Source organism: Xiphophorus hellerii, chromosome 1, assembly GCF_003331165.1.
Source record: "Xiphophorus hellerii strain 12219 chromosome 1, Xiphophorus_hellerii-4.1, whole genome shotgun sequence".
NCBI lineage: Eukaryota > Metazoa > Chordata > Actinopteri > Cyprinodontiformes > Poeciliidae > Xiphophorus > Xiphophorus hellerii.
The window spans coordinates 12,935,794-12,958,051 of NC_045672.1; the positions used below are offsets into that span (position 1 = coordinate 12,935,794).

A 22,258-nucleotide genomic window follows, 5' to 3' on the forward strand; every position below is an offset into this window, starting at 1 on the left:
AATTTACACTACTCCTTGTCAAAAAGCTGGTGGTAGATGCTCAATTAAAGCGCTTAGATCTTAATTCCCTTTAAAAAAAACACCAAAAAAAAAACCACACGCTGAAGGGTGAATGGCTGAGAAAAAGTTGATGGAAGAAGTAATGAAAGTCTAACCACGGCGCCTTGAAATGTAATGATACCCTTTGACCTTTTTCACACTTTCTCACGCTGCAGCCACAAACTTTCATCTGTTTTATTGACTTTTAATGTGACAGAGCGTCACAAGGTAGTGCATAATTGTGCAGTGGAAGGACAATGTTTTAATTGTTTCAAATAAAAATCTGAAAACTTTAAAGCCACCAACACCCCTAAAAGAATCCCAGTTCAACCATTTGTCGTCAGAAACCAGAAAATATAAATATTATCTCAGTATAATAATCAACCATGATTCACTGTCTTGCATCTTGATATTTTAATCAAGCTGCAAAGAGTCACATGGTAACTCTAAAGGAGCTACAAAGGAGCAAAGCTCAGGTCGGATGAACCGTAAACAGAAAATTTATTACAAATGTCCTCCATAAATCTCTGAATGTGCTTGGGTCAAATGTAACTTGTTGCTCTGCATGCAAAACTCTATTTGTGTGGTGCAGCTAAACAGAGTATCATCCTCGAAGGAAACCTGTTAAAAGCTGCAAGGGGTGTAAGACGGGGGGCAGAGGTCTGCGACCCCAAACATAGAGCCTGGAGGCCCTGCAGTGCAATCATGTAAATCTAAACAGATTTATTCTAGATAAACATAGCTGGTAGAGAATTCAAAAGACTTTCTGCTGTAATCAGGAAGTAAAATCTGTAAAAAAAATTTAAAAAAAAGATAATTTGGGAAAACCTACAAGGGGTTTTCCCAGTCTGTAAATGACCTACTATAAAAACACAGTTGAGACTTTTTAAAGCTGAAAATTGGGTTTAATAAGTGTAAAACATTTCAATCCTACGCTTGTTGCAGATTAACCTGACACTAATTTATTTTAAGCATATTTTGGATTTCCTTGCAGCAGCGAGTTATTTGTGTGTTATTCATGCATGGTGAACCAAGGTTGCAGGGCTTTTTTTTATTTTTATTGCATGTCTGTGTATATTGTGCGCTTTAAGTCATGCCCACCCTACATGTTTGTGGCCGTGTGTAGGTGGGCGAGGGGGAGCTGCAGTGTACCTGCATGCAGTGGTAATGGGTGCTTTTTCCGTTGAGGTGGCAGCCATGGTAGTAGACGCTGCAGTCATCCAGGGGGCTGAAGCGCATGAAGCCATGCTGCAGGGAGTTGTCCCGCTTCTTGTGCATGTTGTAGTGCCTGATTACATCCTGCTTACTGGTAAACCTCTGCAAAAGGGTAAGGGAACAGGGAAGGGAGGAGGACGAGGAGGAGGAGGGATAAACAGCAACAGGTTGGCATTTATTTAAACCGGTCACAGAATCAGCAACAAGTCACTTTAGCTCTGTGAAGGCAGCAGCTGCAGCATGCAGAAGCCAGTTGGCAGCCGGGGCGGGATGTTCACGCTGTTAGGGAAGAGGATCAGGATTTCTTTAAAGATGACAGTCTCTGTGCTTATTGATTTACTCTGCAAAATGAGCCTTGAAGGCTCTTGGAAAGCACCAAATATTCTCTCCAACCAGCCTTTCTCTCTCTCTTTTTCTTTTTTTTTCTGTTGTCTAACAAAATGCATTTTTATTTACACATTAAGATGAATCAATTGACATGCAAGATCACAGTTCTGGTGTTGTTGTTGTTGTTGTTTTTTGTTTTTTTTTTTGCACTGGAGAAAATTATGTTCCATGCAGACGGTGTTTCAGACGTTCACAGGGGAGAAACAGCAGACAACAGAAACAAACAAACAAGTGAACCAAAAAGAAAAAAAAACATTTTCCCTTTTAATTCACTGAGATATGATTCCGTTTTTAATTAAAGCACCACGCTTGCCTTTTTCTTTTTTTCTCTTTTGGTTGGTGCAGGTTTCAGCTGTAATGATGAATGAATATGCTTAGGGACCTGCCCTCTAAAATTACAAATATATAAATAAAAATGTTTCCCACATCCAGGAGTCAGGAAGGGGGGAAACAGAAGGGGAAAAAAGAATCACTCCGCAGAGACTTGCAGGAACCAAATCTGCTGTAATTGGGTTTAAGCTGATGCTAAAGAAACTGTAACAGGAGAAGCTTAAATCAATGAGACAATTCTGTCTTTAATCCATATCTATCTGCAGTTGAGTGGGGAAAAAAACAACAGAACAAAACTATACTAAAAAGAAACTAATTGCTGCACAAAGTAGGGTAATTGCTTTGTGTCATGTGTTCCTCTTAAAAACCTAAGATCTCACACAGCTGCTCGTTTATCACACTTGGACTGTTTCCCACTGTATGTTTCTGAGATGTCTGACTCCGTCGCAGTGCACACTTCATTAGGAGTTTTAATCTAACTGATGAACGCTCCGTCACTTCTTTAATCCCCACCCCCTCCTTTTTTTTTGGCTCAAAAATCCTGACTTCGGGTAGTGTGCGTGCACTATTTTTTTTTTTCTGCCGTGCCATGATGGCTGATGACCGGAAGACGAGTTGAGCCGCGGTCAGCGTACATTCGATCCGTCAAGCCGTCCAAAATAGGCCATAGAGAGAGCTGACTGGGAAAAAGATCTCATTTTCAGTGGAGTGGTGATGAAGGTTGGGAGCCACTTGCTACATTTATTTTAGGATTCCCACCAGTGTGGCAAGATGCACACTCTCGCTCATGTACAAGCCCATGAAAGGAGAATGTTAGGACTCAGCCAATCGCCCGCAGGCTGGCAGTGGGATAATATTCCAGGAGTGTGTGTCATGTAACATTTCATGAGTTATCGCTCTGAAAAAAAAAGGGGGCTGCTCATCACGCTGTGGCTGTCCTTTTTTTTTTTTTCCTGTGTATTGACATCCAGAGAACTGGCTTCCAGAGCATATCTATGTTTCCACACAGCACAAAAATAACAGAGAAATGTGGAGCTGACCGTGGAAATTGCCGTGATAACCTGAACTAACTCTCTAAATAACGACATGAGATGATTTTCCTTTGTGTTCTCCAAGAATGTGTCCCGTCAGGCTGCTGAAAGGGGGGCCAGGGGCAGGAGAGAAATTCATGCAGAAAATGAAAGCTTAGCCCTGTGATGCTCATCGCAACATAAACAATATTTATCTGAGGGTAATCTCCTTAGATCGGGAGCAGACAGAAGATTACAACTAAAGATGGCTTCATTTAGAAACAAAATTAGGAGAAAAAAAGGAGAACTCAATACTCGGCTCCCTCTCTCTCATTGGCCATATGCTGCAGCATAAACAAGGTCTGTTTTATGATCTGCTTTATGTTTTTTTCCCATCCTGTGCACGTACATGACATGCTGTTGAACTAGGAAAAGATTAGAAATGTGAGATTGGATTAAAGGCAGAGGCAGTGTATTTAAACAACAGTAAGTAAGCAGATAAAAAATGATATTTTAGCCTTATTAGAACAGCTCTGCCTGAGAATGACTGAAACCTGGACAGCCGCAGCTTGTTCAGCAGGCCTTAGACCAACAAACCTTTCATCTGTGTAAACTTTGGCTGGGTGTGACCCACCGAGTGAAAAAAAAAGGCACATCCTGTCTTATTTGTCTATCCTCGGAGAACCACATCCCATTTTTGGGTCCTTCAGACCTTTAGCTTTAAATCATCCCTGATGTCTTAAAATAAACCATGCCATTTATTGCTCCTGGGCAGGTTTTAAACCAATAAGGGTGGCCTTTTCAAATTTGCATTTAGGTCATGCTCATAAAAAGTGATAAAGTACTCACGCTCACCTGGTAGTTACACTCAGGGTCCATGCAGTGGTAATGCTCTCTGTACTGGTAGGCACAGTGCACGTGTCCACAGTGCTGGCTTCCAGAGAACCTGAAAACACAGGACATGTTAAACCACATTAATAATGGAACGCTGTCATCTCTGTCTCGTTATAATTGGCCTAGGTTGCCCAAGTTGCTGCCTGGACCAGGTGAACCTGAAGCTGCTCTGCCACAGCATCAAAACAAGATTCTCGCTATAAGTTACACTTACAAAAATACAATACCATATAGAGTACCACTTTTTTACACATGAAGATCTAAAACAAAATCGTACAAATAGCTTTTTAAAAATAAACTCATGTAGCTTGCCAGATGTATTATTAAAGATGCATTTTCTTAGTGGTGTTTCGTCAGGTCTCAAACCATGAATGTCTTTCATATCTGGACATTTTTTCAAACAACTGATTTTTTTTGTAGCATTCTTCTAGCTAGCTGACCAGCTAGCTCCCCTGTGCAGGGGAGGGAAAGTGTTGCTCTCAATACACTCCATTACACAGAATTCATAGAAACGTCACCCTTCAGTCTAACTAAAAGTGCAGCCTCTATCTGTTCCTTTAAGGGACAGTGGATTGGGGCCCCGGGAGATTATGGGGGCCTCAAAAAGATTTATAATAAATGGATATTTGCTACAAAACTTAAAATCCAATATCACTATGATTCATTTTAGCAACTACAGACGACGGTGTCCCAGCCTCTAACCTAACCCTCGACCTCAAGCAGATCAGACGCAACAGCAGCAAGCTTAAAGGGCACGCTCAACGACTCCTACTCCTACTTTGATTTTGATGCGACTGTGTTACTTCACCACAGACGTTCTTGTCATAGTTACGATTTTGTGTAACAAAATATTTGATGGATTAGGATGTATTAAGAAATGACGGCCAGCGCATACGGATCAAGATAGGACAAGGCGTAAAAATGTTGGAAGTTGTTGACTAACGAGCTTTTGTAAATTGCATATGCAACTTGCGTGGGTAGGTCCCACATCCTTTTCTTGTTGTTTGTGTAACATAGACAGCAGAACAGCAAAACAGTAAAATATGTACTACTAAACTGCTTGTGGGTGATTATGTTTCGTGTAGTCAGAATAACATGATCAAAAATATTAATAAATAAATGTTACAGAACAAAGTTATAACCAATAAGCACCAGCACTATGTTTACAGCGGGAGGATTACGTGTTTAAATAAAAGCTATTACATGTTATGTTTGCCAACTTTGAGGGGAAAGAGGAATATCATGTGGCAACATGGAGAGATGTGATTCAAAAATGATCAACAGCAAATGAAGAACGATTTGCTGATAAATCATTAAAATTACCAGAAATTGGAGAAGAAGAAAAAACAACACAGGTGATTGAGTTCTCAGAGGTAGCTCGCTCGTCTTCAGATGTCACCTTCAAAGTAACGAATCTCACACCTTCAAACTGGGTGCTGCTTTCCACACTCTGCCACAAATTACCCGTCTGTCACACCAATTTCAACCAAATTATCTTCATTTATTTCCAATGGCGCCGTAAGAGACACTTATTACTCTAAAACCTTTTTATTCTCTCTCTTTGCAGTCGCTGACACATTAGGGACTCTTATTCTTTATATTGCTGTGAAAAGTCCTTGTCAAATCAATTCCTCGTTCCCTCAGGTAAACAACTATTTGGCCCTGTAAGGTAAAAGGTCGGGTTCTGTGTGTTTTCCCTCCTGTCAAAAGCGCAAAAAACTGGAATTTTAGTCTAAAACAAGCAGCTTTTTACTGTCGAGCAGACACTTTTATGGTGGTGATTATAAGCCTGACAATGACGACTGTTAAAATCCTCCAATTACCAGTGAAAACACACAAATAAACATTTGCTCTGCTGCTGCCAAGGACTCCATCTGCTGTAGTGCCGAGGAGAGAGGGGGAAAAGGGGGCTGAGTAATATTTTTTCCATCTCTCTTTCTGTTTTTTTTTTCCTTGTTAGGATTATCCCAGAGCTGCATTTACAGATCACTTTGCTGAGTTCATTAAGTTAATTGAACAGCATATTCAGCACTGCTTTTAAGTTGACAGTGTGGATGTTTGTGTCTTTTTAAACAGCCAAACCAAAGATTTTAGGCGTCCTGAAGCAGAATTTTATTTGGGAGGCACCATATTTATTCCTAATTATCATTCAAGTATCTATACCTACTTTTTTAAAATAATGGCATGTAATAAAACCCAAAATCTCAGCTCCTAATAAAATGAGTATCAAAATATTTGTGTATTGAAGTTTTATATTACTATGGCCTACAGAAGATTGTAGTAGTTTAGCTTATAGTGACCCTAAAGATGGAGGGAGGCTACAAAAAAATCCTTACTAGAGAAGCTGGCTTTTCATAGAAAGCCATACCCAAGCATAACGATGCAAAATTAAGAGGAAGGGAAAAAGTATGGAAAAGAAAGCAAATTTTTATTGGTATTATGTCATATTTTTATTTACTGAAAATATATTTTATAAAGCTCAATCAAAATGAACAAAATCCTTGAAATAAACCGGAATATAAAATATGATGTGTGATATGTGACCTTCATTCTCAAAAAACTTAATTACTTACATTTTCCATGCTATTCTGATATATTGATATTCACTCCTGCATGTGTATAACAGTAGCACTTATCAACCTTTTCTGTAAGAATGTCTGTCTATCTTGGGGACCCCAGGTGTCCTGGGGTCTTAAAATCTGCCTATACATTGGCCCAGCCTTCTTTCCAAAAACCCCAGCAGAAGGCCTGATGGCTCTTTTAACAAGAGTCGACCAGACCGCAGAAAAGAGCCAACATATGTCCCGTCTATAAAGGCAGTCTCATACACATATATACATGAACATCCGTGATGATTAACACGCACAGCCCCCCACCTTTCCCCTCTGAGACTACAGTCCACCCTCTGCTCAATGCCCAGCTGTATCACTTTGCCTCTGGACAATTCCCACTTGCCGCGTCAGGGGGCCTAATGGGCCTCTGCTATTCAGCAGCAGATTAAATATTAATATCGCCACGATACAGAGATTGCAGAGCATCTCCAGTTACAATAGAGTTACACAGATCAAAGTGGTGAGGCAACGGTGGCTGCATGAAAGCATTTAAAGAGCAGAAACTGCACCTAAACACCATCAAGGAACATCTTTGCGAGCCGAACTTGAGTGCGAGTTGAAAATATGAGGAAGCACCCCTCCCCACCCCCAGTTTTTTTTTGCAGGATTGGATGAAAACATATTTACAAAGCCAATTTTTTGTCACATTCTGCGCTCATTATCCAGGGCTTTAAAAAGATCCTCCTCCCCTGCCTCTACCTCCCATCTTGCTGCTACATTTGCCCTTTTTATGAGCCCTCCTATTCCATTTTTTCCCCTCCCTCCTCTTCTTTTCCTTTCTCTCTCTCTCTCTCTTTTTTTTCTCAAGCCCAACACGGAAATTGAAACTGTATCTGGGCTTATCTGCAACCTCCCCGTGCATCAACTGCCGAGATGTTTAGACAAATTTTATGCATTATGCAGCGCAAATATCAAAACAGTTCTTGGCAGTGCCAGCAGAAGCCTCATTAAAAATTCCTTAATTAAATCTTCTTGCAAAATGTAATCAGTCCAAGGAAGGGGTTTCATGTGTGTGCGTGCGAGCGAGTGTGCAGAGGAGGACGCGCACATGTGTGTTTCTGTCAGTGCCAAGGCTTTGATTTGTGCCCTTCATGTTATGGCTTGGAGAAGTAATCATTAATGCCAAAGCCACTTTGGCTTTTCAAATGCCTTTTTTCCCTTTTTATATAGACTAAACAGACAAAGATGATCACCTTTTTAGTGATGATGAATTCAACTGGATGTTATGTCTGCTGAAATATAAGATACATTCCCTTCTTGGATGTTTACTGTATTTTTGTTGTAAATGACTTTAGTGTTGGTCATTTCTTGCCTTTGACATTTTGTACTTAGGTAGATTTGCTTGTTTCACACTTCAACTTTTTTGGGGTGTACCCTGACTGACAATCCTTCAATTTATACCAGACAGCGGGATCTTTCATACCTGCATTTACCATTGATGTTTTTTTATTATTTTGTATTATCTATGTGTAGTGTACCATAAGAAAATAGAGCTACCTTACTTTAATTAATAATTTAACAGCAGCAGGTCAATCATATTTATTTTTGGTCTCATCAGGGATCATAATATGTCATATTGAATAAAGGTCAATGAGCCCAAATTCAGGACTAAAGAGTGAGAAAAAGTTTTCAGTAAAAACAATAAATACGTAAACAAAATAAACTTGAAATCTGAACATTTGATGTCCACTTATCTAACTAACTAATTAAAATCTCTGACCACTAATCAAAGCATGGTTCACTCGCAAAGCTTTTTACAAGAAAATAAAGGAACAGAGGTAGAAAACCCATTTAAAATAAAAAAGACTAATAATATCAAAGCATTGCATTAAAAAAAGGAATGCTGCAAACCAAAAGTCAATAAATAGGCTGCACATTATGAAAATGAACTGAACAGATAATCTATGATCCTCTGTGCAAGTATGAAAAGAATTAGTAATCCATAATCTAAAATAGGAGGAGCAATTAGAAACTGAAAAAAAGTGGCTCAAGAATGAAGCCCTGAGGAACCCCACATCTGATCTTCATTCATTCATATTAATGATTCCGAAATTATACAAAAAGGTGGTCCTAATCCTGAAAAAGATCAAGATGCCCCTGATTTTACAATGCCCTGGTTGAAGAGCCAATATCAAAAATGGCTATTGATGACAAACATGTTGAGTTACAAAAAAAAGTTTAGACCTCAATAGAAATCCTTCATAATATTCACATTTTTATCCATATCAGTCCAAATAGGAAACTGTAAATAACATTTATGTTTTGCATATAATTGCACATAACAGTATGTTTTTTTATTTCCATTTCATCAACATTTAACTACTCTTCTCATACATAAGGCTCCCTATGGATCATTTCCCTATCGGTGTTATTACTTGGAAGACCAAACTGCTGTATCAGTTGAATTAAAAAGATCTCTTTATGTTTTGAGCAAATTTCTATTGATTTTTGCACCAGGAGGGATTTGCATACCTGGCGATATATTTCTGGTAGAGGTTGATGTCATCACTGGCGGGTTTATCAGGCGGCAGACCATTCCTAATGCAAGAGCAAACACCAAACAGACAGGATTAATAGTGAGGCAGGCATCTCGGTTGTTAATAAGAAAAAACTGACACAATATTTTCTTAAAAGCCACTCCCAAACTGTGCACTATCAATATGTATTTTCCAGTGGCATAACAGCGTTTTCAGCCACGCTATGAATCAAAGATAGAAGGTGCGTACTTTGATGCAATGCACTGGCTCCCAACCAATCAAAGTCCAAAATACGGAAGCAAAAGGACATTAATCTTTTGTTGTGCAGAGAGTATGCAAACATAAAAAAAAAGATCTAAAAAACAGTATTTTCTGATAATCCCCAGAGGCCTTAGCTCTAATGTGGATGTCAAATTTACTGCAATCTGTCTGGAATCAGCGTAAACAAAGATGTAAGACACCTCTAGAAGCTGATATATAGAACGTTAGCTTCGGCTCAAACAAATTCATTTCAGGGCAGGAAATAAAGAGGAATTCATCACATTACAGAGGCGCGAGGGGGAATGGTGTTTTCCTTTTGTCACCTGTGTTGTGATTCCTTTCATAAAGCTGGCAGCAGAATAAAAACCCCTAATAGAGATTTGGTCGTGTTTGCTCCCGCTCAGCAAGTGGCATTTAGCTCCATGTGAGCGGCTCCACACAGGGGATGACCTGAGGTTAATCTGGCCCAGAGGGGAGGATACATTGCCAGACATTTTACCCAGCGCCCCTTCCTCCTCCCCGTGTACTACAAGCAGCAGACTGGGTCAGTTAGCCAACACTGCCGCTTCGCAGAACCCCCAACCTGGCAAAGGCCAAAGCTTGAGGGAGAGGTGCCTGAGGGCTCTTAAACAGTGTCTTTGATAGGTCCTGGCTGAGTAGAGACGAGGTCACAACCAATCAAACAGACTCTGGAAGCTCCTTCCTACTGCTAATGCACACAGCTGTAGGTGAGCTCCCCAAACTCCTCGTTTGCTTCCTTTAAAGTGCCCTCATCAGGCAGCGTCGAGCCGGCCCCTGCGACTCACCGGGAGGTTAGCCGTGGCTCTGAAGTAATTAAAGGGAGAGTTGTTACACCCTAGCCAAACGAAAGAAGTCAGTCACTTTGCGATGACTGTGCTAAATCAGTCTCCATGGAGTGCTACGGAGAGTAAACACTTCATGCGCCTTCGCAGCTCATAATGTCGTGGATATATTGGGCGTTATGCGCTGTTTCACACTACGGAGGTAGCAATTACCTTTGCGTTTGGCTAACTGACTCACAGAAGCAGTTAAATTGTATGTGAGCATCACATTAGCTCTGAGGGGGCTGCACTCAGAGACCATTGGTGCAAGGAAAAGAGAAATCTATGTTTGGAATTGTTCAATTCTATTAGTCAACTTTAAATGAAGGATTTGTTGTGTAATTAGTATATTATTTTAAATGCAGCAAGTAATTGAGGATGTTATCTCCTTTGTAAAGAAAAAAAAAGTCCTAAATTATCTTTATGTTGGTGTGTTTAATCCAAATACCCCAAAAACTAGTCGATTCTATATTTAGTGACAGAAATATAACAGGTTGGTGTTCGGGTGCAAATAGTGTCACTGTGTTTCAGTCAGCATTGCTTCAACTTTTTTTTTTTGGTTTTGTTTTTCTTGTTCCTCAATTTCTTGATAAACCACATATCTATTTTGACAACCCACACCCAAACTTGATCTACACAGAATCTCAGCTGTTTTAAATTATTATTTGTATTGACTGTCTCTGCAATATAAATGCGACACATATCTAGGATGATAACATTAAAGCACAAAAGACTATTTTTGGTATAATTTTATAAACTAGGAAAATAAGGGTTTTCCCCATGCTACTCTTGTATTGTTCTGACTGCTTTCATGAAATTTAAAATGTGAAATGAAGAAATTCAAAAGTGCTACAAATATTTTAGGACAATTGACTTCAGATTAGCACTTCTAAGTCTTGGCCATACTATAGCAGTGTTCATCTAAAATAGTGCTATGCTACTTTAAGCTAGCTTAGACTATGTGAGTTGGTTAAGTTCCACATTAAAAAAAATTAGATTAGCACAAATACAAATTTGCTAGTGTCAAGCTATAGTAATGCTAAAACTCAGTAATCTCAGTTTACTCAGTAAGCTATAGACTGCACTCTCAGTTTAGCACTACTTTAGTGATGCTAAGCTAATTTAGGCGACTTCATTGGTATACCGTCTAGCAATAATTTAAACTTTAGCACTACTTAATGTACCTTAACATTTTTATTATTATTGAGGCTATTGTCACCTTCTAGTCCAGCAATTCTATTTGTATTATAACAAAATTAATTGGATTCCCAGACCGAGTGAGCGCAGTATTCTTTTTAATTATGAAGAAAAATCTTAAGAAAAATATCCGAGATCTGGGAACTTAGTATGATTATAAAGTTCATTACCTGTATGAAATTTAGATGTTTTTTTATTTCAATAAAAGTTAAAGAGGAGATATTTTTTGTATCACATAAAAATGGCAAAAAAACAAACAAACAACTTACTTCACTGATGACACAGTGCCTGTGGTTATAGAGTCAGTCTTGGAAAAGCTGGACTTCATATAATCAGCTGCGTTGAAGCTTATGTGTCCTGCCTGGTCCATTGTCAGCCCCGGAGCAAGGTTGGCCCCAGTCGTGCCAACAGCGGGGACCCCAGGAGCTCCAGGGTTTCCTGGTGCCGTAGCCAGAACATTAGGGATCAAAGAAGTTTCTGGATTTCCTGGTATTAGCTTCTGGATTGTTCGGATGTCATATTTGGAAGGACGACCAACTTTACCAGTCTTAAAGGCGATAGCACCACCCATGTCTGGGTTGCCCTCGCCGGGTTTAAACAGGTGCAGAAACTTGACATTCTCCAGGTCGTACTTGGACGGTCGCTTGTAAGCATTGCCATTCTGCTGCTGCAAGCTCTCGCCCATCTTTAGCTTCTGAATGAAGAAATCGTATTTTGAGGCTCGGGAGGCCATGTTCTGTACGTGGGAAGAATTGGGCGGCTGAGAGTTGCCCAACTGAGTTGCTCCCGACTGTTTGTGGTCTAGGCTGGAGTGGTAGATCTGACCCTCCACCCCCGGCAGGCCGCCGGAGCTCTGAAGCATCGAAGCGCTCTTTTCTTGGGTCAGTTTGGAGTTGAGGTCATCTGGTTTGGGTGGGGAAGCGTGCACGGGCCAAGGGAGGGTTTCACCAGCTTTTAGCTTGCGGATGTACTCTTCATACTTGGAGAAGCGAGGGCTGCGCGAGTCCTCCGCATTGCTGAGGGACGATGGGTCTGAGGTAGCTTTGACAGCATCAAAGCCGATCTTCTTGGTCACCTCGTCCCTTACCTGATGGTCATCATAACCAAACATCCCAAGAAACTTATTCATGGTGTTGACAGCATAGTCCCGTAGGGCTGAAGCTTCTCCTGCACAAAGAAAATAAAAAAAAGTTACATATAAGGTTCAATAAGTTAAGATTGTTCATTTGAAAACTGGTGTGTATAAAACTGAAAGAATCATTGTAATAACATAATATTATAAACAGCACAGATGCAATGATAATACCTTTACTTCAGATAGTTGTCCCAATATGGTTTGCTATAAATAAATTACTCTGTTGCAATAATGAATATTTTTCTAAACAATTAGATTAACTATGACCAAATTTGCCAAAATGCTCACTTGGGTAATTAACATGCCTAGAAACAAATGGCACCGCTCTTGCATTTAAGGACCTCTAGCAAATCTAACAATGCCACCAGCAAATAGGAAACAGGAAAAGTTTGTCTGCAGTGCGTGCAACATCTGTAAATGTCTGCGTATATATGTGTCTACAATCAAACAGCCTCAGGCTCTTCCTGTTTTGCTTGCTGTGTCAGTCCTGCAAAATCTGCAGGTTAACATACTAAAGAGTGTGTGTGCCACGAACCACACACAAAAAAAACATTTTTAAAAGTGTGTTGTTTTGACAATAACAACAAACTGGTTGTCAAAATTTAAAAAAATATTTTTTCTCTAAAGCAGAATCTTCCACTTTTGAAAAAATCTTAAAACTAATACCTTTTAATAACAGTAACATAGTCTTACTTAGTTATCCAACAATGAAGTTTAGATTATATTTTTATACCTTTTGCTCTTTTTTTTTCTTTACCATTTTACCATTTGTTTTAAACTTTTCAATCAATCTCTATTCATAGGCACATTTCAGAGTAGTTTTTCTTGAAGCAAATTTCTAGACCTATGAATATCAACACACACATGCCTTATTGAATGATGTTGTCTGTCCCATTGTGAAGAGAAGGCTAAGACAAATGGGCTTCTGAGCAAGATCCAATGTATACTCCACGGAAACAAACGTAAAGATTTTGATCAACTTACAAAGGATGAAGTATATTTGAAAATGCTTGGGTTATATTTATTTCACAGGAATTCTCAGTAGCTGTGCCATCAGTAATTGGATTTTCACCCTAACCGAATAAACATGTTCAGATTAAAGCAGGGAACTTGTGCTGCTGCAAGAAAACATTAATTTATTAAAAAATTAATTATAGAATTAAAAGATTTTTAGTGCTTAATGTAAAAACAAAAAAAAATCCAACAACACTACAGGAATTAAGAAAATGTATTAAATAATGTTTTATAAACTAATAAACCTTCAAAGTTGATTTGTGCCACCTTCAAAAGTGCAAAGAACAAACTTTTTGTTCATTTATAAACTAAACCATAATTTTACTTAAGGACTCCATTAAATTGGACAACTTCCCCAAGGACACCGGCAGAATACAGTCAATGTATAGTTTAATTGCATTATGTGGAGATTAATTCTGCCTCATTAAGTGCAATCCAGGTTAGAGTAAGTGGTCAGAAAGTGGCGGAAAGGAAAGGATGATTTGGCCCTGAAAGCAGTGAAAGGATCACGCTATGCATGAAGAAGAAGAGCTTGCGTGAAGAGGAAATGGTGCAGAGAAAAAGGGAGTAAGAGAGAAGCGGAAAGAAAAAAAAAAGAAAGAAAGAAATAATCAGGAGTGGCGGAGCAGCCTTGATGTGTTTGCAGATCTGACTCATTTCCAAAAGTCTCCTCTTGAGTAACTCTGCACATTAGGCAGGATCTGAGAACAGATGATCATTTCAACAGCGTTATGTTCGACCTCCTTTACTCACTCACTGACTTGGCATGGTCACAGGGATGAAATCCAAAGTCCTTTTTTAAAAATTTGTTTTACTGCTGTTTTCATCAGCAGAGAACACATGAGCTGGCAGGAGGAGGTGCCGCCCACCATCCGAGGTAATTAATACGCAAATATTTCTGTTCTTGTCTCATATTTCTCAGTTATTGCTAAATCAGTCCCTGGGCCCTGCTCTTCACATCCCCTGCGCAGCATGTAAAATAATCCCCAAATTTCCACTCGCCACGGCTGGGGTTGTTTCTCCACTCTGTGGGTCGGTATGAAACAGGATCTAGTGGATCGAAGTGCCATGAAATTTTTAGGAGAAATAGATCAGATATTTGAGAGGAAATACCTACATGTTTGCCACAGATCAGTTTGTCAAATCTATCGTGTTTTCACATGTACTAAAACCACAGTGACACTACGTAAATACAATTGCCTATTGTGCTGTTTCATACCGGATCTCACGTTTACATTTTTTTCTTTAGCCAAAAAATTAAGTGATGGCATTAAACATAATTGGGGATGCTTTTGAAGAAGTCCATTTAGAAAGGATAGCGATTCGAGTTCTCTTGGTTGGATATTATTGGTTTGTATTTATAAGGCCATCTCAAGTCGCACCATATGATATGCATCTATTTATCCATACAGTATATCATACAGCTCCAAAGTTAGAGCAGCGCGAGAGAGAGAAACAAAGTGTTTTGACCCCACCTGCTGATTAGCAAGTAGCAAGCAGGCTACCGAACAAAGTCCGTAGCCTGCTTGCCTGGGCTTGTTCATCACCTCCAATAGGATACACCTGTTTCGCTTCTCCCATTGTTGGGGGAATTAGAAATCAGAAGACCGTATGGCGGATGGGTGGGAGGGATGAACACAGAAGAGTGCTGCCCGCACTGACGCGGCTCAGGGATTACGTGACACGCAGCGCCGTGCCCTATAATGCACTGTAAGCTATGTAATGTGTTTGAGGCAGTTGACCAAAATCCCGGACAATTCTTAAATTCCCCCCGGACATCTTTTTAGGTCTGAAAAGTAGGACATGTCCGGGAAAAAGAGGACGTCTGGTCACCCTAGTTCAATGGGGGACAGAAGCCATAGCGATAGCAATTTAGACTAAATTTAACGAATATAGGAAAGGCATGCAAGTTCAAAACCACAAACCATTAACATGTGCTACTCCACCACAGATCAAAGAGTGAAAGAATAAAACTACTCTACTAAAACTTGAAAAAGAGAGCGCCTTGTGAAGGATTCATACTTTTATATCAACGTGATTCCCATATTTTATTAAAAAAAAAAAAAAAACACCAACTTTAATGTATTCTCTATACAACAACCCTTCACAAAGTGGTGCACTGTTATTAAGTGGAAAGAAACAAATATGTTGTTTTCAACCAGTTTTTACTTGAAAAATAAAAACTGGTCCAATACACCTAAATAAAATTATTTCATAAAATTAATCACATTTAATTCCCTTTAAAAGTCAGAGAATTATTAAAGAGAATCCACTTTTGACTAATTTAATCTCATCATTAATACAGCTGTTTCATGAACAAGGCCATCTACACAGAGGCGGGTGCATCATGCTGCGGGAACGGTCACCTTTATTGGGAACAGTGAAGCTGTTCAGCGGTGATTGGAAGGTGGATAGAGCTAAATACAAAACAATCATGCAAGAAATCATGTAAGGAGGCTGGAGAAGACTTAAAACTGGTATGGCGGTTATTCTGGTACTCTTAAATAAAGTCCAATGCCACCAGGTTATTGATAAAGTTGTGGAGAAATTAAAGCTGGGTTAGGTCATAGAATGACATCTCAAGGTTTCAACAACTCTCAGAAACGTTATTTAGGGGTATCAGAGTAAAGGGGGTCATGTCATACCTTTCTTATTATTGTGTTGGTCGACCACATAAAGTATTTCACAAACATGTTATAGATTTTTGATCTTTACATGGTAAAGTGTGGCAAAAGTTAAAAATGGAATGCACTCAAATTTGTTTTTACACAGAATTGCTACATATCAGTTTAGAGAACTGGACACTTGTTGGTTTTTACTTCACAAAAATAAAAAAGCAGTTTAAAAGCTGTATCAAAGACTTAACTTCTTCCTGTTTCATGCAATGCTTCATTTTTTAATATTTAACGGATGTCTCTTTTTTCTTTTTTTCTCTTCCCTTTTTGCTGAGAAATCAGCCGGATCGCGTGACGTGCTATCACTGAAAGGCAAATGACTGGACTTCAAGGGATTATTACTAGGACTGACAGAAGATAACCTTTCTAAAACGGCATGTAAATGAGGCCGCTACTCAACTGCTATCTGAGCACCTCTTAATAATGCCATGTGACACCAGGTGGGGAAACTCAATGTTGTGTGTGGGGATCAGGGCCCAACGTGGCCCCCTTCGGCTTAGGACAAATTAATGAATAAATAACTAAATAATTTTCTTTTCTTCTTCTGCTTTAACCCCATCTGACATTTCCATCTGCAATCTCTCTGGAGGAGAGCTGCAGGCAAGCGGCTCCTAATCTCGACACTTCAGGATCCAAAACGCGACACAGGCCTGCCTTGTCTATATTTGAGGCAATTAGGCCACATTTTCCCCTCACCGATATGATAACAGATGGGCATTATATCTCCATTTGCTGCCCAAAAATGGTCATCAGCGTGTGGCACGGCCTCAGCGTCCATGGCACCAAGAGGCAGAAGGTGTCGGCGATGATAAAGATGGAAGCCGGCGGCTATAAATGGACTAATCTGAAGAGCTTGCATGCAGACATTTGGTTAAAATGTTTGGCTTCAGAAAGCTGTACTGGTCTCAGTCAGCTGCGTTATTATTATTTTTTTATCCTACGGTAATTTTAATATAGTTTTATAAAACTATTTATGCTCATATCAGTGAATTAGTTTGAGGGTGCACTTTTTAAACAGACAGTGGCTGAGCTAATAAAGAGTTGCAATGAATAAATGACGTTATGTACATTTGTTTGATGTAATTTGTCACACGAAAAAAGAAAAGTGCCGGGCTTAAAACTTCCACACTGTTTGCTCAGTTAATTAACAGGCAGTAAATAGAGGGAGGGGGCTTTGAAATAGCTTGAAATGAATAATAACCTTTTGGGGTGAACCCAGAATTGCAAATGGAAGTCATGGTCAAGCCTGTTTGATCCATCGCTCTGAGCATCTCTATCATTTGTTTCATACTTTTTAATTCATTGTTTTTTTTTTTCCCATTGACTGGCTTAAGAGGGCTCTAATGCGACATCTAAATTATCTAGGAAAAGTATTCTGGGGTTTTGCACTGATAGGAAATCTGCGCAATGCCTCAATGTGAGGAGTTAAATGTTTTGAAGGTCGCAGTTTCTCTCATTGATCTTGCAATGTTTGTTAATTACATTGTCACTGATGTTGTGAGAGATAATTAAGCCACTATGTTTATATGCATAATTATGTGCACTCCACATCAGCCTTTGAAAGACAGCAGTGAGAAAGAGAAAGAGGGAGCCGGAGAGAGAGGGGAAGGAAGAGGGGGAGAGGGGAGGAAAAATGTTTTAATTGTGAGCTGAGCAGAAACACGGCAATATAGATGCCCTAGTTACAATCAACAAAGAGGAACTCGGGGAAAGAAAAGAGAGGAAAAAAAAAAACAACAACAACGCTCTAAAGACGAGATTTGCGACTGATGCGGGGTGCTCTCTCCATGCCGTCTTCAAACACCCGGCTTTCTTGTGAGCTTAAAAGAAGGAAGCCGGCGGAGGGAGAAAGGTGTAAGCCTGACTCACAATAGTTCAACATATTTACAGACAAGGCCCTTTTAAGGCCGCGAAATATACAAAATGACTAATTAAAACCACAAAGCACTTTTTTTCTTTTGCCTCTGAAATGAAGTCTGCACTCTTTTCTCAGAAGCCCCTGCCCCCGATTCTAACTGTGGCCAGAGCGGCTGCTGAACTTTCAGTGAAAAAAAAAAAAGAAGAAGAAAAAACGCACAAAACAAAAAGAAGAAAATAGAGACGATGACAAAAAAAGGGAGTACGTGTGGCGCGACTCTGAGCCGCACACTTAAACCTAGATAGAAGCCCGAAAAACTGCTCAACCGAGGCGAGCGAACGCGAAACAAAACTTGTTTTTGCACCACAACAACCGGTTTCACCTGCAAATTGCTGTTTTTTTCTCTCTCTTCTCTCTGTGTGAAACTGACTTTATCTATTCTTATAACTGAGCTGAGCAGTGTCTGTGTTTGTGCTTTTTTCACGTTTTTACAGCTCTGTGTTTTAACTTGTGCGACATAAGGCCACTCTCTCTTAAAGTGCCTTAGTTTCAAGGGTCACAAAGTGTGCAACAACACTTTCCCAAAAGACTGCTGGTTGCTGTTAATTCTTCCCTGCTGCCGGTTTTATCTGTCTGATAATCAGTGAGTAATGCGAAGGGAACATAGTATCACAATTAAACAAGGGCCATTATGAGTCATTTTATAATTAGTGCTTGTTGTATTAAGGAATCTAAAAAAAAAAGAAAAAAAATTGGCTTGGAAAAAACTAAATAGGCCACTGCAGGATAACTTCAGCATTGCTGACTTTATTTGACAACTGATCGCTCGGATTTAACAGCTGCAGAATAAAAAGAAAAACGTATGTACCTCCGTGTAAGAGAGCTTGAGGCAGTGGCTAAGTTTAGTGAGCTTAGGGGAAAAAAATCAAAGACTCAGTATGTAATCCTGGGTGTAATATGAAGCTTAGTCTGGCCCTGCCATGTGCTCTTGGCCCTCTTCTGCCGGGAGAATGTTTAAAAACCCAGCCTTATCAGCCTTCTCCATTTTATGAATTATGCTTTTTTTTCATAATTGTAAACCTCAAACAAGTTCCTCCCCCCCCCCCTCTTGACCTGCCAGCTGAAGCTGCCTTTAGAGTAATAATGTCACTGGCTATTCATATTGTAACTCTAGAGCCCGTCTTTCCAATAATGGGTACACTTAAGCTTATGTGGATGTGTGGCAATGTCACCTTTCCTTTCCTCTATCCAAGCTTTTGTCCCTTAATACTATTGAGTGCTAACCACTGTGGAGCTGAGACAGAGTTAGTTGCAGATCTATAAAAAATACTGGCCAGGTGTGTAACAAGAGTTCATGGCACAAGATCTCGCAAGATTTTGCGTTAAAATGAAATCTGTTATCCAAAAGTGATGTCTGACTGCTGTTTTACTCAAAACTTTTAAATATGGCTCCTGGATTTGAAGGCAAAAAGTGCTACTTGGATTGTTGCGTCTTGTTTCGTTGACAAGGTTGGGCTGGTTGATAACATATTGTTTAACAAGCACTGAAGAAACAAATGTAACAATGACAGGATGCCAATGATGTGCAAAAATCAGTAGGAATAATATGAAGTACCAATCATTAGTTGCTAACAACAACATCTGCTTTGATCCTTCCTAATGCTTTTCCAGCATTAGAATCACCTTGTAAATAGATAAACAAAAAGTACATCAACAGAATTGAGGAACTGGACAAAATTTCTCTGCATGGATTACAGATTTTTGAAATGTTAAATAAACACAGAAAAAAATATAGTAAAATTTTGATCATGTCCCAAAGATATTGTCTGTTCTCTAAAACATCTCATGATCTGGATGTCAGGTTAATCTTACCTGGAGAGGAGAAACTTGCTTGGCGACTCTGGCCCTCGCTTGGAGGCATGTAGCTGTTGTCCTTTGGAGGTCTCTCATCAGTTTCTTTGTCGTCATGGTAACTACCATCTTGAGAGCCCTGTCGTGGCCTCGGCCTCCTCGCCATTGTCCTCTTCGTCACTGCAGCCCTTAGGCTGGACCATGTAGACGCCCTCGGGAGGACCGTCTTCGTCATTGCTGACTCTGAGTTCATGTTCCTGCTCCTCGTCAGGAGCAGGCGGCTCTTCCCCGTACTCGCCGTTGACCCATTTTTCGATGGCCTCGCGTCTCTTCTGGTCCTCTTCGAGGCTCTGGCTGAGGCTTAGGCTTTCTGGGAAGTTGGTCTCGTTGTCGTCGTAGTAGGAACTGCCGCGCTCGCTGTTCTCTGCTACGCTTTGATCTCCCTCCGCGTTTTGGGAGCTGCTGTCGTACACCACTTGGCGGCTGAGCTTGGCACAGATAGCGTTGAGTTTTAGGCCACCTTTCCTTTTGGCGGCCATCTTGGGTTTTCCTGAGGTCGTGTCAGTGCATAAACTCCTCTCAGCTGGCGGAAAAACAGGGAGAAAGATGGAAATGCAACGTGAGTAAAACACAGTTATCGACATAAAAGGCGAGTCTTCTTTAGGGATTACCAGGGCAGAGGTTGTTCAAACCAATGGGAAAATATGGGGAATAGAAAACAGAAGTTTCTGATGCTAAATCCTCCCAGTATTAACTGACAGCAACAGCAAAAGACTGGAAAGACTCAAACACACTTTTGGTCAGGTTTTAGCGCAGCGGAAAAATAGAACAACGGCACCAGCATCTAAACCACAGAGAGATAGGTATCAGACCCCCTACAGTACTACAAGCGGCTTGTACAAGGCTACATAATCCTTCACATGACAGTGCTATATAGACACTGTGAAATGTTATCTTCACTCTCACCTCGAGAGGCTGTGGACCTGACACTGAGTGGGGGGGCTGCACAGCGTTTAAGCTGTCAAGATCGAAGAGTGAAAACGCTTTGCTCTTTTGGGCTTTTTGGTGAAATCTAGACTGCATCTTGAGAGTCTCCTGGGAAGGGGATAACATGTCAAACAGATACAAAGAAAAACCCCATATAGTTTGAATTTTGTGTAATTTTACTTAACCATACGGCCATATACACTAACAAGTCCCAACATTTATTTTCCCAGGGGAGCCTCTCTGAACAATAGCACATGACAGAGTGTGCTTTGGGGCAGGAATGGGTGGCATTATTTCAATCCAAGTGGGGCTATCTTTATAACATGTCCTCTGATGAGGGAGGAACAGCTGCCTGTGACATTCCATATCCAGAGCTGCCTTTTTAGGGCAGAAACTGCACTCTGTTACCTTTCACTTCGTTCATGGGACCACCAAAGTTCATCTTCTAAAGGCATGTTCAGAACAACCATCGTTGAATTTTTTTTCAGAAAGTCAGACGATTGTCGTTATGATATATGGACTTAAGATTAGAAGCTGTGCTCTGTTTTTCACTGAGTGCCTTTTTCACTTTTTCCACACTTTGTCACATTTTAGCCAAAAGGACCATTCTTCTACTGGCAGGTAAACCAGATTCTCTTTCATGATTTGTCCTAAATTTAGCTTTGTTCATCTTCTATCAACTCTAAGCAACATCCTACAAAAAGCATTCCCACATCATGATGCTGCCACCCACAAGCACAAGTCTTTCAGACGTAGGGGAAAAGGTTTAGTCTCATCTGACAGCAGCTGTGATAGTTGTATGTCCATCACATGGTGTGCTGAAAAAAATTAAACAGATATTCTTATGCCTGATGATATTTTTGCTCTCTAGAAAACTTCTGAGGCCTTTAGAGAACAGTCGGATTTATGAGATTTATAATGAGATGACATTTACTGAGGCAAAGGTTGCAAATATTTAAGGTAGCAGATTAAAAGGGGCGTAACACATACCACACTTTTTGGGTGTTTGATATATAAAAGAATCCACTGAATTATGCACTGTTTTGTGTTCCGCTGTCACATACAATCCTAATAAATACATTAAAGTCTGGTTGCAAAAATCATAAACCATGAAAAAGTTTAAGGGCAACTAAGACTTCTGCAAGGCCGTCTGGAGACACTCGCAGCAGACATTGTCCTTGGTGCTGATTTAAGCACATGTCATTTCGGGATAGAAAAATGTGCAATATCTGAGGTAACAAAGTTCCACCTTAAGGACTCAATCCACTTTCTCTATCAATGAGTACGAGCCTCTTCATTTTCCCCTCAGCCATAAAGCCAACCATAATCATGTGTGAGCCCCCCGTCGGCATTATGTAAATCACATTGGAGCAACATAAAATCCTGTTTTCATTTTCTTTTTGCAAAGCTGTGGAATCATTAGAGGATATGCAATTTGAAGCAGTTTACTGATCACCCCCGTCGCCAGACAATG

General features: G+C 40.0%; 1 protein-coding gene across 1 annotated transcript in view; it reads right to left on the minus strand.

Annotated features, from left to right (window-relative positions):
- casz1 (castor zinc finger 1) overlaps window positions 1-22,258 on the minus strand; it is a 62,202-nt gene that overhangs the window by 23,615 nt on the left and 16,329 nt on the right. Inside the window, 6 exon segments of the mRNA XM_032572305.1 lie at window positions 1,192-1,356; window positions 3,837-3,927; window positions 8,960-9,025; window positions 11,534-12,431; window positions 19,819-19,933; window positions 19,935-20,380. Of these exon segments, the coding sequence (XP_032428196.1) occupies window positions 1,192-1,356; window positions 3,837-3,927; window positions 8,960-9,025; window positions 11,534-12,431; window positions 19,819-19,933; window positions 19,935-20,380 (1,781 nt within the window).